Genomic DNA, 13,981 nt, shown 5'->3' with positions numbered 1-13,981 from the left:
GATGCGGCGCTCGTATCGCTTTGCAAAATCAAAAAAGGTTAAAGGGGAACTGCAGCATTCTTTTAAACTGCAGCAGTCTGGGGTCGGCAAATTTTTCCATTGCTCGAATACGGAGTTTATGAGCCCAGTTTTCTTAATTTGCACAACATCCAAAATTTATCAGATTCCTGCATGATGGCTCCATTAATCACCGCGGGACTCAATATTTTAGTGTTTCTTGGGTCGGTGCGAGAAAACCGAAATGCCGACAGAGTAAAGCCTCTGGTTATTCGAGCGCTCGAATCCGCGAATCTGACGCTGACCGTGTTCGGTAAGATCACACGCTTTTTCCCGATGATTTCGTAAGCATTTTTAATACTTGATGAAATCACTCGCACTAGTACATGCTTACAATTGTTTAGCTTGAGCTGTTTCTGTGAGTACAGATCCAAAAGATTTTAACTACAGCAAAGTCGTACAGCCACTGCATTATTACGCTAACCAGGAAGACGCTCCGGAATCTTTGAAAAATTTCAGCAAAGTGATCTCAAAAGCCGACGGCTTCGTCATAGTTTCTCCTGAGTATCATGGTGCTATCGCGGTAACTTTCAGATGATTTAAGTACGTTTGACTGTTTGAGTGAAGGCCAATTATTTGCCGTTACAGCCATCCTTGTCCACATTGATGGACCAGTTTCCTCCCCTGTCCTACGCTTACCGTCCTGGAGCCATCGTTACATACTCAAAAGGTCATTCAAGAAGAAAACAGACACTATGGCACACCAGCACAATAAGAAAATTTCGGCTTTTATTCAGTAAAAGTAGAAATAATAACGCACAATACCCGCTTCTGGTGATGCATTATTCAACCGTTTACGTCGTAAGAAATTGTACATTTTGAATCTAAATTTATCATTTTTTTGCAGGCCGATTCGGTGGTGTTCGAGCCCAAACACAGCTGCGAACGTATCTTTCGGAACTGGGCATGGTACATATCCCTAGTGTGGTTTGTAAGTGCTGCGCAAAACATTCCAGTCAATTTTGCCCCTTTTTGATCTTAGCAAGTATGAAACTTTAAAGTGAGTCTAAGTGCACAACAATGGGGAAAAATTAATCGCGCATCGTCTCTATTTCTTTGTTTTTGGGCAGCTACAGAGAATCGATCGTTAGGAGAATTAACAAACAAAAAACAGAACGAAGCAAATATAAAGCCAAAACCGTTTGAAATCGAATGAAAATTTGAATACTTAAAGGTTGCCTGCCTTTCAGCTATTGCCAAGGTTGAAGAAACTGTAACAAAGAACGGCACCACAACCAATGCGCAGCTACTTTCCTCCCTGGATGCGCTGGTGGAGGAATTGGTTTGGTTTGCAAAAGCCGTCAAAAATTACAAACATGTAAGAACCGCGTTGACGTCATCCTTAATTTACAAATTAATCAGGAAATACATATTGCATGTGCATACATGAGCTAAGATTACGGAATATTTCAAAGCGTGCATTCTTCGCTTTTTAGAAGAAGCAGCTTCTGTTCAAGGGAAAGGTTTGGATATAATCTCACTATCTTCTTATCTTCTTATTGCATGGGAGCAACTTACAAGCAGTCTAATATGCCTTAAATTGCAAGCTATAGACTACGTATATACAGTAAACAATTCTTCACTGTCGGATTTCAACGATATCGATGTAGTGAATGTTAACTATTTGACATCTGATGTTTACTTTGCTGTAGGTGTAAACTGTAAAGTAATACTTTTGCAATTAGTACTGCCAATAATTCACGAAATGACGACAGAAGCACAAATAAAAAATGGGTTCGGTATTACAATCCGCAGATAACCTGAGACAATTGCAATGTAGTAATAAAAAGTGCTCGGTGAGTGTATAATGTACATACATAACATAATCCAAGTAGCGAAATTCATACAGAGGAATTCTAAAACAGTTCAGTTACTGTACTAACTTAATTATAAAACAAGGCAGTCCCAATAAGATATGACGAGAAGTCGGCAAGAACAGGGCTAAATTGCTAAATTCATTTGTAATAACCCCTGACATCGATTAAATCACATCAAACAAATTCCGAAAAACACTGCAGAAGTTATGAAGAACGTGGCCGGAAGAACGATCAGGCAGATTCTATCCAACACACTGCCCTGTGTGACAGTACAAACCTGTTTATCACATCGACGGTGATCTGGATCTAACAGTGGAGTGGACGCCGGTATCTGATGGTGCAGAAACTCCTCTGTTGTAACTTTTGTCACCAGCACCGTGGTGCGGTGCGCCAGGTAATTAACAACCACTGTCACCACAAGCGAAGCGACAACGATCAGTCCGCAGAGAACTCCCCAGATATCAAAGGCTACGAAAAGCAACTTACTGAATAACTTTCGCTAGTTGGATTAACACAGACCAGACACCCTTTACCGGTTGTAGAGGTCGCTGCCGATGGCTCCAGGCCGGAACTGACCTGAAGATGGTATAAACCCAACAAAGCAGCTAGACCGATAAGCAATCTTGCGGCAATTTTTGTGGGACGTATCAAAAAGGACAGCCAAGAAATACACACCAATGTGCCCTGTAAAATCGTTCGGGTGGCACAAAAGAACTACAGTATATGATTTAACCAGGGATATTTACCGTTGGTAAGAAATACCGCCAAACAAAGGAAGCATGATTTTCTCGACGCAGTCCTAGCTGGACAGTTAATTTCCTGTATGTACCTGTAAAAGCTAAAATATGTAGCTCTACGACGTACAAATATTTATTGGTAAAATAGTCTTTTATCGGTGCAGATTTTTTCAAATTTATTGTTGGTGCGTCGATCCGTGCGTTTAAAAATCCCGTTCTTAAAACTACCTTACCAGTTAAGGTAACCGCATCGTGCTCGTCGACTTGAAAGTAGCTAATAACATATTTTCCCGTGGATCCCATCAGATTAAAAGTAACAGGTTCACCGGAACTTAAACCACCATCTCTGTTCCACTGAAGGTGTATGTCTTCGGTTGTTAGTCCATCTGCAAGATAATTCCGGGTGGAATTCCGTACATTCATAAATGAAATGATGGAGTTATACAGGATAACCTACAGCTTCCCAGATCCAATGTGCAGGTCTGGTTGTCAAATGGGAACCAGTAGAAATTCAAGCGACAAAATGATGTCATCAAAATTCTGTAATGAATTATTTGTATGCTGATTAATAAAAGCAATCAAAAATAATTGTATAGATCCAAAAGTCTCCGTCGGCTAATTGAAAGGGCACAATAATTTACCGGGAACTCATGTAAACGTGACCGTCCGGATATACTCGCACAAGGAAATCTAAAAACATACACAGAAACGTTTGGGATCAGGTCATTTGGGATCAGGTCATTTGGGATCAGATGAGGAAAATTAAATGAGGAAATTAGGTTAAGATTAAAACCTAACATTTTGCGCATTAAACAAAACTGCTGGAAGATGTTCAAATCGTTAAGCAAGCAATTTACTGGGAGTTGTAATCTGGTGTAAATGAGCCGATTTTTCATTGCCGAAGAATAAATCCGGCATCCAGATTACATGGTGAGCATCTTTTGCGGTCAGACTCAAATATTTTCCATATTCCGGATGTTTGTCGGTATCCCATGAAAGACGCCGGTCAATCCACATAACGCGAAGTGTCATATCGGTATTCAGTTCCTGCGGTCACGTACTGTGCATAAAATCCATTTTCTGTCGTAAATCACTACCTTTTGGTTAGTATAGAAGTGGCTTGGAATAATGTACGTATGTTTTGTTAGTAACCGAAAAAAACGAAAATTCTCTAACGGCTTCGGATAAGAGTCTTTTATTTTTAAAGGTAACGACTGATACTGCATAACGTACCATTTTTGTTGGATCCAGTTTTATCTGGCGCAGATACATGTTTACTGTGACATTTACGGGAGCAACACCGCCTTGTGCTTTGATCTCGCTTTCATGATGGCCTGCAAGTACGCAGTCATAAAAATTCTTTCGTGGAAAATACCCTGAAATTTTTCTTACCGCGAAAGACTATATTTGTGTATGCTACATGTGTAGAAATACTTGTATTAGTTTGAAGCAGTCGCCTGCACATTGATTTTGGCTTAGAAATAAGTACTAACATATCAGTTAGCAAATTCAACACTTATGTATTAATTAAAGCTTCAGCTAGAGCCTAGCCGTAAGATTTTTTTAGCGCAGTAACCAAAAACTTGCTATATGAAATTATACCCCAGTCATTTCCGGATGGCGGGAGATGGTTGATTCCTTCTGCCAACCGCTTTAATACTGGAGTGGGTGCGTATTCCCTGAAGTTGCAGGATATGAACATAAATGATCACAGATCATAAATACAGCAGTCCTGCATATAATTGAACAATCTGCATATAATATGAATCTGAACAAGTAGAATAAATTTTCTGAGCATGTTTATTTACCAGCGCTTTTTTAAGCCGATAAGATTCTTTTTTTATATCAAAACGGGCTTTCGCACTGTAAATTCGCGCAGAAACAAGTGGCACATTTTACTGTAGGTAGAAGCTTAGTTAGGTACGGCAGGTCATAAGTTACGTTTTGGTATTATTGCTTGCAGCTGACAGTAAGAACCAAAATATTGCATTACATAGCACCCATAGCACTGCGTCATGCACGCATATTGCAAGGACGACTGCTATGGAAAGAAATACGTACAAATCAAGTTACAAATAAACAACATATACTGCATTAGATTTCTTACACCAATGTGTTAAGTAGTGTTTCAGTGTACGTATCTATATATTATTTCTGCTTCGCAAAAAAATGGATAAAATTATTCAAAGATCTTTAGGACGCTGTGCAAAATTATCGGAGCGCTAAACCTACACTTTCGCATTGCCTCCGTTGATTCGAGCGGCAGTTATCAAGAGGCACACCGAAGTAAGTAAGAAAATAATGGAATTGTCCGAATGCGCCATTTCAAAACAAATCCAGATACCGGCCACTTGTTTCTCCAGAAACAATTTCTGGCTTCCGACTTGACAAATAATTCGAATGGTAAGCTGCTCTGTTACTGTTACTTAAATCAAACCTCTACACAGTTGCTCCTGAAATACGATCGACTAACGTATGTACAACAGTGAAATTTGTTTTTTAAATGGCACATGACAAAATGTGAATTTCATGCCATGCATGTACATACGTACGTACAATAAGTTATCGGCAATTTGTCCTTCCACAATGTACAGACTCTGTATTGTACTTGCATTTTACGATGATAATCTTTCGCCCAGAGCAACAAACTGGTTGACCGTGAAAAATATCTACCCTACTGGAAAATGATAGGTAGTTAAAGGGTTTCTAATACTGTAAAATGTGCGTCGTTGATGTTGCTGTACAGATATCATTATACCCAATTTTGCACATCGAAAGGCAAAAATTAGTATTATGCATGCCACAGTAGATTACTTCGTGTTTGTGCATAGTGTATGTGATAGCCAATATCACATGCTGAAATAATGAACCAATCATAACCACTTTAATACGAAGTGTTTTTGAATGTTTATACAGGGGCATAAAATGTAGCACAGTTTTGAGCAAAGCATAGTGCACCTTATTGTTACCTCCTGTTGCGCTATCATGCCCAGTATCGTTACTACCAGAAGTAAGTTATTAAATTAGATTTCCATACACGGAGAGTAGCCTACGCTTAATTACGCAATTACAGGAGCACATGCAGGAAGACTGTATAATAATAATGGAGCACAAGTCTACAGCAACTCTACATCTCCAAAATATGTACAGGTCACCCATGGCCATCGCTGAATCTTATTGATAACTTACGGCCAGTACTTGTATACTTATGGCTTACCGGCATGCCAACGTGGATTTCCGCTTTGCTATTGACCGAAAATATGTCTGGTGGTTGCTTCAATTAAATTTGCTAACTTTATATTATGCGATTTAAAAAAAAGGCGTAAACATGGTTAGGAAATATAAATATTGTACTATCTTTGCCTTGCTGTCCCGCAGACATGAGCAGTTCACGTGTTGTACAGCGTTTAATATTTATTAAACCAGCACCCGGTCAAGCTGCCGCTTTATATTAAGATGGCCTACGATGCTAAAAAGCATCCTGAATTTAACTATTACCCTTTCCCTACGATTTCCAAACTTTCTAACCACGACCGAATGGCCATCTCAAAAACTGCGAGAATTTCTTTGTTGGAGAAGAAGACTACGGAGAGATTTCAACTCCGTTCAGTTTCGGATTCTGATGGATATTGGATAGCTACATATATTTGCACAAAACCGTGGTCAGGTGTGATTGTTTATGGCAGTTCTGCGGAGTGGAAACGTCACTATTACAGTATTACCTGTAACTTAAACAATGTTTCAAAGGTATCCTTCATATACTATTTGTTGTCTGAGTGGCAAAAAGTGAAAAAACTCGAGCATCAGCACCGGAAATCGAATGACTCACTGAGTGCGTCCCGTCAACACGCGATATCTTGCATGGAAAGCCGATACTGACTTCTGAGCATAATTATTCCACAGTACCTCTGTATTTACCGCACCTACATATATATATACCTGCTAACATCTCAAATTTTATTACGCATTAAACAGGAATCTGTGCTGCCACATTACATTAACTGGTGCAACCGCATACAAACAGTTGTCCTGATTACATGAGAGATCTTGTCGGCAAATTATTTGATGTTGTCAGTGTGCTGCCACCCGCCAGAAAGTATGGTGATTTGGATATATTAGCGGAAAGAAAGATCATTATCGAAAAATTCACTCTTTCTTACTTTTTGATCTGGTATGTATGGAAAGCGTCGTTGAATGGACAGCACTTGAGCGTTGTTCTGTGTATGTGTTGGTGACTTATCAGTCTTTCAGCGTATTACAAATGCAGAAGCACTTTAGGGTTAGGTCATGATTTAACAACGGTAATTCCCGAACAGTCAGTCAAGTTTGACAAGCATGCAACAGTAGTATGTGTGTTGCTTTCGGACTGAGATATCACTTTTCCTCACTTGATTCATAATTATGTGAACTGAATGTTTTATATTTGAAGCAACTTGCAGTAACCAAATAATTTTATCTGGTGTGCCGTGGGAAATTTAATTCCAACACCCATTCCATTCATTTCCGGTCATCATGATTCCACTGAACCGTGGATTATTTGCGATAACCTTGTTAGGTAAGCTCGATAGAAATATTTTTTAACACTTAACAAATTCCAGCAAACATTCTAAATAAACGACCATCTGCAAGTTATTGGCTTTTGCTTGTCAAGGTTGTTTAGCACTGAACTGATTAAGAGGCACAATTACTCGTAGTTCGTACTTAGTTTACTACGAGCACTTGTGCATTCTTACATGTTCAACTTTGACCCCGATTTTTACTTGATAATGGTAGCGAAATCGCTTTAACTTCAATTTTGAAAATTTGCACGTTATATTTTGGGAATAATAATTATCGAAGACATGTGCATTTATGATAACAATTTAAGTATGTAGTATTTATAAAAGTCTAGAAATAAAAAGTGCCTCAAAGCCTAAAAAAACAATTTCACAAATCCAAATACACATCTTGGTCGAAAAAGTTGAATTTCTGTACATGGATAAAGTGTCAACCTCGCATTTTCAGTAACCTTATTGGCAATTTATCCATCTTCCGGTCGACGCAGTGGGGGCGGCAGCTGGGGTACATCATCTGCACGAACTGGTGGCATCAGATCATCCGGCGGCGGTTGGGGCTCGAGCAGCAGTAGCAGCAGGTGGGGTACAAGCAGATATTCGGGGTATGGCGGCGGACAAAAACGCGTCTCATTCGGTGCCTTACCTTCCAGAACCAGTTATGGTTCAAGCTCCGGTTCAGCAACCCGCTACGGAAGCTCCTCCTCGTCCGGTCGTTTTGGAAGCTCCTCCCCGTCCAGTTCTAGCTCGAGCCGTTACGGCTCCGGATCATCCCTCTCGACGGGCGGTTCCAAGATCGGCGCGAGTAGCCCCTCATCCGGCAGCCGCTTCGGCAGTAGCAGCCCGTCGAGTAGTAGTAGTGGCACGAAATTCGGCAGCAGCAGTCCAAGCAGGTGGGCATCAAGTAGTCCATCGGCAGCAGTACGCACTCCTTCCAGTTCACGTTTCGGTACTTCTTACAGTGGATCCGGTGTGCGCTACGGTGGCGGCTCCTATACCGGAACATCCGGAAGTGGCATTAAGGTCAACACCGGAACGGGTGCGGCCATCGGCTCGGGAGCAGCTGGATCCCGCTGGGGATCGAGCGCTTCATCGGGCACTTCCCGTCAGACTGGTATGACCGGCCTTCGCGACCGATTCAGCCATGGGACATCGGGAACTTCCGGTATTGCCGGCGCCGGTATTCGCACGCCCAGCGCCGGTGTGGCTCGACCGAATTACGGATCTTCATATCGTCCACGCGTGTCTGCCCCCGCTGCATCTATCAGCCGACCAACCGTTGTCAACTATTCGCCCCGGTATACGACGTACAATTACGGATCTGGATCGCGCTACAGCGGACTTAGTGGAATAGGCGGATATGGAGGTAGCAGTTTGTTAGGCGCGCGCCGGGGACACAGCACGGCTTCTCTGATTGCCACTGGTGCAGCGGCTGGTATCGGAGGTTATTATTTGGGAAAAATGATGGGTAGAATGAGTTCACCCTATGGGTATGGGGGCGGGTATGGATATGGTGGAGGCTACTACGGCAGTTATTATGGAGGTTATGGACCGTATTATGGTTATGGAGGTTACGTTGTTCCCGGCTGTATGGGCGGATGCTCCCCGTATTCGGTGGGTCCTGATATTAATATCTACGTCATAGTCGATACATACTTAAATACTGGAAACAAATTAAAATCATGTATATCGAGTTTACACAGATTAACTGCTGATAGATTTTCGCAAACCACTAAGTGCATAATTAAGAACATTGTCTTACAATGTTAGGCATACGTTCCATACCGAGACCGTTATGCTGACTATTATACCCATTCGGACACCATTCAACAGTCCCAAAACACTGTAACAAACCAAGCTGGAGTAAGCCCCAATCAGGACGCGCCAGTTAATAATGCGAATGCCGGTCCGGCCACAGCAACCGAAGCTCCTGCTCCGAAGAACGTCGACCTGTGTATGTTGGCCCGGTGGAATCGTGAGATCCCCTTTGCTGAATTACCAAATATGGCCATTGAATTTGTGGCAAACAACAATATATCCGGAAATTCTACGTCAGACAAAGCAAAGTGAGACATATATACCATCGTAAATGTATACGTGAAGGTATTATTTTGATGGCGAGTTTTGATGGCTAGCCTTGGATCCATTTTAGTTCCAAATAAATATAACAGGCCAGTTGCGTAATTTTATGTTTTTGTTCCAGGTTCCTGTACGAATTTCTTACGGCTTCCGTTGATGCCTATGAACAATACAATAGCTCTGCAGATATATTCACCATACCATCAGGATTTGACTTGAGCGCCTGCAATATCAAAGTGTCAAAGGTCAGCGAAATAGCACTGGCCATTGCTCATAGGTTGTCATCAGCAGACTGATTAAGTGACTGTACAAAAACAGTTAACATCACGTAATTATTATAACAACTATCTAATCTTGTAGGATTCTGTTCAGCTAATTCATATGTCTAAAGCTTGAAATACCGTAATTAGAAAAATTTAGAGACATAATGAATATGACGTTAATGTTTTTCTCTGGAGCAGAGTGCCCTGGTTAACAGCGCCAATCAAGTCCAACAGGAAGAGCCCGTGCTGACATCTTTAAGGCATATGCTAAGCTTGTACTCAAACAAGAGTTCGGATCCCGACGCTCTCAAAGGTACGTACTGCATTTTAATGAAAACAAAAAATTGAACATTATAACACTGCTTTGTGTTGCAGATGTTGTGAATGCAGCCAAACTCTGCCTTCCACAAGGAGCAACGGTAACCAATCCGGAAGTGCTGCCGTGCTTAGATTACTCCCTCACACCCGAACAGTTGCTTAAACTCGAAGAGCCCCATTCCATGTTCGGGAGCGCGGAGATTTGCCGGTATGTTCGTTTGTTACTGACCGATAGCCGCATAGGCGACCAAACAAACCTGTTATCTTGTTTTGGTTTTTGCAGTCGTCAGTTGAGTCCAGATATGTTTAAATGTACACCAAAGAGCACAAGTTCCGGTTGCACACTCGACCATCTGCAAATTTTAAATCTATTTGCAAGAAATTTTTACCTGTGCAGCGAAGCCGACAACGCTTCTAATTCTGTAAGTGAATAGTACTGCTATTTAATTAGCTAGTTGTCGAGTAGTTGATAATATGAAGTATGTATTACCCAGCCATAGCTAACAAACCGCACGTATTGTACAAATAGATGCATCCATATAACGTATGTGAGGATTTTAAAGTGTTTTTCGTATATCTAAACAGAACTACTAAACTGCATTGCAAATCTGATACAGTATTTACCGCGATTACAAAGTGATTAAAGCTCCCAGAATGCGAAGCAGTACAATACTATCCTGAATGTTGAAATAATTAGCGCGAACATTATTATTTAATATGTCGTTTAGGGAAGCCAAGCGCAACCATCCGGCAGACTTAGCGGGGCCGACGCTTTCAGGGAAGCCTTTACTCCAGGCAGCGTCGGCGGGACAACCAAATCCGGTGTTATACATTACAGTGGAACGTCTTGGGATGCTTCGACAACAGCGAAACCAGGCTTTTGGTCAAGAATATTTGGATAACCTGTGACAGTTGTCACTGTATTAAGCACAACTTCCAAATGAACTATGTTGAAAGTATTATTTATATTGATAGTTATAAGAAGGGGTACTAAGCTCAAAATCTGAAACTTTTGACGACAACATTTTATCTTTAGATTATTTTAAGGCTTGTCCGAACAACAAAAACCTTGTTCATGTTGTGGGCGCGGATAATTATTTCGATTACTTCGACCTTGTTAATTTGTTATCATGATCACTGATCAGAACTTGAATTGTGACCAGTTACCGCTTCTACAGCTCGCTGTAGTTTTCTTGTAAAATGAATAAAATTATCATTTCATCTTTGGGATAGCTATACCGGCATGTCGTACCACTGATTTTATCATCTTTGTCAACATGCAAACAACAAAGCCCTCGTTTTAGTGATTATTCTAAATTTGGTACTCGTACTAAACATTCGCAAAGTATGGTTGGCACTTGGCATTAGCCTATGGTGGTTGATGGAGCATGGCTGAGCTCGATATTTTAAGATTTTTTTTATTCTGAGGGGGACCGATTTTGTGATGTTACCGCGTTTAATGAAATAAAAACTACATATTTTGCGAAAACGAATGATCGCCTTTCCGACCGCCATGGGTTGTCACTGGGGATTGCGCAAGCCGACAAGTACTGTTTCAAGTGGCTATGGAAGCCGCTATGCGATTTATTTGATTCCTTTGCGGTTTGCCGCAGAAGTTCAGTAGTGTAAAAAGTTAATTTACACAGTTAATTGTCCTTTTTTAAAGTTTTTTTTCATGATTGTCACAAATTGTGAGAGAGAAGTTCTGAATTTCATTGCCATTTTTCAGCTGTTGGTCTTCTTTGTGATTTATCGTCGCTCCGTAGCCCAGCCATGAATTTTGACGCAAGCGAAGATGATTCAGGCACATTCAGCCAGATTATCAGTTCACTGAAGACCCAGATTGCGGATGCTCAGCTCGTAGTAGATAAGCTTCGGAAAAAGACCACCACTGCTTCCTCCGCAGACGGAGACGATTCATCAGCGGTATGTGCTCAGCATTCTTTTGAAGTGCTGTGACATTTATTTCGATGACAGATATTGGATGAGCCTGACATATTCTTTCAGGGAATGAGCTTCCTGGAACTGAAGAACCATCTGATGCTAAACTATCTTCAGAACCTCGTACTTATTATGCTGAAAAAGGCCTCGGGAATATCCATTGCCGACGACCCAGCTGTTGTGCGGATTGTGGAGACACGGGCTGCTCTGGAAAAAATGCGGCCGATGGAAGTGAAGCTTAAATACCACATTGACAAACTGATGAAAGCAGCCGTGGATAGCCGTGCGGATGAGTCGGATCCGTCGCGTTATAAACCTAATCCAGACCAGCTCATGAGTGCCTTTGGGGAAGCTGAAGAAGCAGCTGAAGAAACGGGTAATCAATTTGTCATAGTAGTATTACTTCTTTAATGCTATCAGTTATGTTTGGCTAATTGTTATTTAAAAATTACTTGGAAGCTTATTAGTTATGCAGCATTTATTTTGATATCGGTTTGCCTCTAAATAATGCTACCCTTATTTCGGCGTTGAATTCTTCGTGCTCAGAGAAAGATCTGAAATTTAAATGGTTGCTGCAGTAATTATCATGATTTTTTATCTTGTACTATGATTATTGCTGTTTCTTGCAATTTGATTTTTCTGCGCAATGTTATATGTATTTGAATTCCCGGCAGATGACGAAGAGATCGAGGAAGAAGCCGCACCGGAAACTTCGTCAAAGTCTCGTACCAGTGTTTATGTTCCACCGAGATTAGCGGCAGTGCCGTACAACGTGGACGAAAACCCTCGAGATCGGGTGCAAAAGGAAGCCGAAAGAGCGAAGAAACGCGCTTTACACAGCACCATTATGCAGGAATTACGACAGGATTACTACGACGAACCGGAAGAAATCCATGATCGCGATATCTATCGGACGAAAGCAGATAAAAGTGCCAAAGAGCGCGAAGAGTACGAAGAGAGGAATATGGTCCGGTTAAATGTCAGCAAAAAGGATAAAGCGCGCACGAAACGAATGACCACGATGGGAAGTCTAGCGCATTTGGCGGATTTTCAAGATTTTCGCCCGATGACTCGAAATCAAGACATGGATGATATGGAGTTTGGTTCGAAGAACAAGAAAAGGAAGCAACCATACAAGCGCAAAGTAAGGCACTCACTTGATATCAAATCTATGCTATGGAGTATGGATAATTATTATAGATTTTAAGTGACAGTAATCAGGAGTTTGCTTAATTACTACCGAGTAGAGTACAGTAAATCGTCTGTGTTAACAATAAGTTGCACGTACTGTATGTACTGCAGCACAGCGTCGCAAGTTAAGCTGATGAGCTAAACCGAACACAGCGCATACATGTAGAATGAAAGAAAGTTCGCAACATTGTGGAAAAATTCTGTTTGCTGCTTTTTTAGGGAAAAAAGACAAAGAAAGCCAAACATTTCAAGAAGTGATGAAAAACAGTCATTTTTATTGTAATTAAGTTGTGTTGCTATCCCGTTTGCAAATGAGCTTGCTACACAGTACATCCTTGTTTTTCGCTAACACAGATGGCACTATTAAATAACATTTATTTACATCGGCTTGAGCTGTTTCAACAGTAGTATTCATCCCGTAGTAACTACCACAGTACACACGGAAGAACCCACAATTCATTCCAAATTTACCTCGTAGCAAAGGAGTAAAAGATGACTCGACGTTGAAAGCAAAGCACTCGCACACGCATGTCATCTACTGTAGTAGTAAATATTAAAACTCCCACTCCCGCCGGTATTCCAAATGCACTATCACACTGACGCAGATACTTAAAACAATGTAGAAATTATTTCCCTTCAACTTTCTGTGGAGATAATTTTGCGCCGGTTGCCGAAGTTGCTGCTTTGCTAGCGTTCCCGACTTTTTCGCTCGTTACCGGTTCGTATCCTTCTTCTTCAATCTTTTTCTTGTACTGGTTATAAACGTACTTCCGGTCAAAGTGTTTTACCTGGATGAGAAAAATGTAAGCCCTCCAGCTACATACGAGCGCACTATTATGCTACCATTCAAACAAATTCTACAACAAAGACGCAGAGGCAGTAATTTAGTTTAAACTTAAATTCCAAAAATCATAAATCTGTCACATATGTGCCACTTACGATATATGAATTTGTGCCGACAAAGGCACCCGAGCATATTGAGCACAAGTAACGGAACGCTTTCAGCTTATAATGTTACGAGATAT

General features: G+C 41.1%; 4 protein-coding genes across 6 annotated transcripts; 3 read left to right on the top strand and 1 right to left on the bottom strand.

The window, feature by feature from the left end:
• The first annotated feature begins 25 nt into the window (after positions 1 to 25).
• Positions 26 to 1,805, top strand: LOC129583662 (FMN-dependent NADPH-azoreductase-like). The gene is made up of 6 exons (XM_055475550.1): positions 26 to 310; positions 426 to 580; positions 646 to 727; positions 905 to 988; positions 1,248 to 1,375; positions 1,494 to 1,805. Exons 1-6 carry the CDS (start codon positions 172 to 174, stop codon positions 1,530 to 1,532), a joined length of 627 nt encoding a protein of 208 aa, XP_055331525.1. The 5' UTR covers positions 26 to 171; the 3' UTR covers positions 1,533 to 1,805.
• Positions 1,782 to 5,117, bottom strand: LOC129583504 (glutamate-gated chloride channel alpha-like). Its single transcript, XM_055475295.1, has 10 exons — positions 4,844 to 5,117; positions 4,214 to 4,290; positions 3,845 to 3,945; positions 3,469 to 3,658; positions 3,253 to 3,301; positions 3,069 to 3,151; positions 2,845 to 2,997; positions 2,621 to 2,703; positions 2,408 to 2,558; positions 1,782 to 2,342 (listed from the first exon to the last, which is right to left on the bottom strand). The coding sequence occupies exons 1-10, from the start codon at positions 4,933 to 4,935 to the stop codon at positions 2,044 to 2,046; spliced, it is 1,278 nt and encodes a 425-aa protein (XP_055331270.1). The 5' UTR covers positions 4,936 to 5,117; the 3' UTR covers positions 1,782 to 2,043.
• A 1,461-nt stretch (positions 5,118 to 6,578) lies between these two features.
• On the top strand, positions 6,579 to 10,983 carry LOC129583513 (fibroin heavy chain-like). 3 transcript variants are annotated; one of them, XM_055475324.1, is made up of 9 exons: positions 6,580 to 7,166; positions 7,616 to 7,745; positions 7,818 to 8,778; positions 8,935 to 9,230; positions 9,368 to 9,488; positions 9,705 to 9,819; positions 9,882 to 10,032; positions 10,108 to 10,246; positions 10,553 to 10,983. In XM_055475324.1, exons 1-9 carry the CDS (start codon positions 7,124 to 7,126, stop codon positions 10,724 to 10,726), a joined length of 2,130 nt encoding a protein of 709 aa, XP_055331299.1. In that variant the 5' UTR covers positions 6,580 to 7,123; the 3' UTR covers positions 10,727 to 10,983. The 3 variants fall into 3 exon arrangements, with proteins under 3 accessions (XP_055331297.1, XP_055331299.1, XP_055331298.1); XM_055475323.1 differs by having other exon boundaries at positions 7,616 to 8,057; positions 8,127 to 8,778; XM_055475322.1 differs by having other exon boundaries at positions 6,579 to 7,166; positions 7,616 to 8,778.
• A 182-nt stretch (positions 10,984 to 11,165) lies between these two features.
• Positions 11,166 to 13,338, top strand: LOC129583514 (neuroguidin-like). Its single transcript, XM_055475325.1, has 5 exons — positions 11,166 to 11,371; positions 11,554 to 11,750; positions 11,832 to 12,141; positions 12,440 to 12,909; positions 13,176 to 13,338. The coding sequence occupies exons 1-5, from the start codon at positions 11,317 to 11,319 to the stop codon at positions 13,212 to 13,214; spliced, it is 1,071 nt and encodes a 356-aa protein (XP_055331300.1). The 5' UTR covers positions 11,166 to 11,316; the 3' UTR covers positions 13,215 to 13,338.
• The last annotated feature ends 643 nt before the right edge of the window (positions 13,339 to 13,981 follow it).

Source organism: Paramacrobiotus metropolitanus, unplaced genomic scaffold (assembly GCF_019649055.1).
Source record: "Paramacrobiotus metropolitanus isolate TYO unplaced genomic scaffold, Prichtersi_v1.0 Parri_scaffold0000011, whole genome shotgun sequence".
In the NCBI taxonomy this organism is placed as follows: domain Eukaryota; kingdom Metazoa; phylum Tardigrada; class Eutardigrada; order Parachela; family Macrobiotidae; genus Paramacrobiotus; species Paramacrobiotus metropolitanus.
This window is presented reverse-complemented; position numbering and strand designations above follow the sequence as displayed.

Coding starts and splice junctions, on each gene's coding strand:
- LOC129583662 (XM_055475550.1), top strand. CDS start 172: ATGATGGCTCCATTAATCACCGCGGGACTCAATATTTTAGTGTTTCTT. Junction 581..645: donor AGTATCATGGTGCTATCGCG/GTAACTTTCAGA, acceptor TTGCCGTTACAG/CCATCCTTGTCCACATTGAT. Junction 728..904: donor CATCGTTACATACTCAAAAG/GTCATTCAAGAA, acceptor ATTTTTTTGCAG/GCCGATTCGGTGGTGTTCGA.
- LOC129583514 (XM_055475325.1), top strand. CDS start 11,317: ATGATCGCCTTTCCGACCGCCATGGGTTGTCACTGGGGATTGCGCAAG. Junction 11,372..11,553: donor GGGATTGCGCAAGCCGACAA/GTACTGTTTCAA, acceptor GCCATTTTTCAG/CTGTTGGTCTTCTTTGTGAT. Junction 12,142..12,439: donor AGAAGCAGCTGAAGAAACGG/GTAATCAATTTG, acceptor AATTCCCGGCAG/ATGACGAAGAGATCGAGGAA.
- LOC129583513 (XM_055475322.1), top strand. CDS start 7,124: ATGATTCCACTGAACCGTGGATTATTTGCGATAACCTTGTTAG. Junction 9,231..9,367: donor TCTACGTCAGACAAAGCAAA/GTGAGACATATA, acceptor TTTTTGTTCCAG/GTTCCTGTACGAATTTCTTA. Junction 10,033..10,107: donor GGGAGCGCGGAGATTTGCCG/GTATGTTCGTTT, acceptor TGGTTTTTGCAG/TCGTCAGTTGAGTCCAGATA.
- LOC129583504 (XM_055475295.1), bottom strand. CDS start 4,935: ATGGCGCATTCGGACAATTCCATTATTTTCTTACTTACTTCGGTGTGC. Junction 3,152..3,252: donor CACGTTTACATGAGTTCCCG/GTAAATTATTGT, acceptor AATTCATTACAG/AATTTTGATGACATCATTTT. Junction 2,559..2,620: donor GGCGGTATTTCTTACCAACG/GTAAATATCCCT, acceptor ACGATTTTACAG/GGCACATTGGTGTGTATTTC.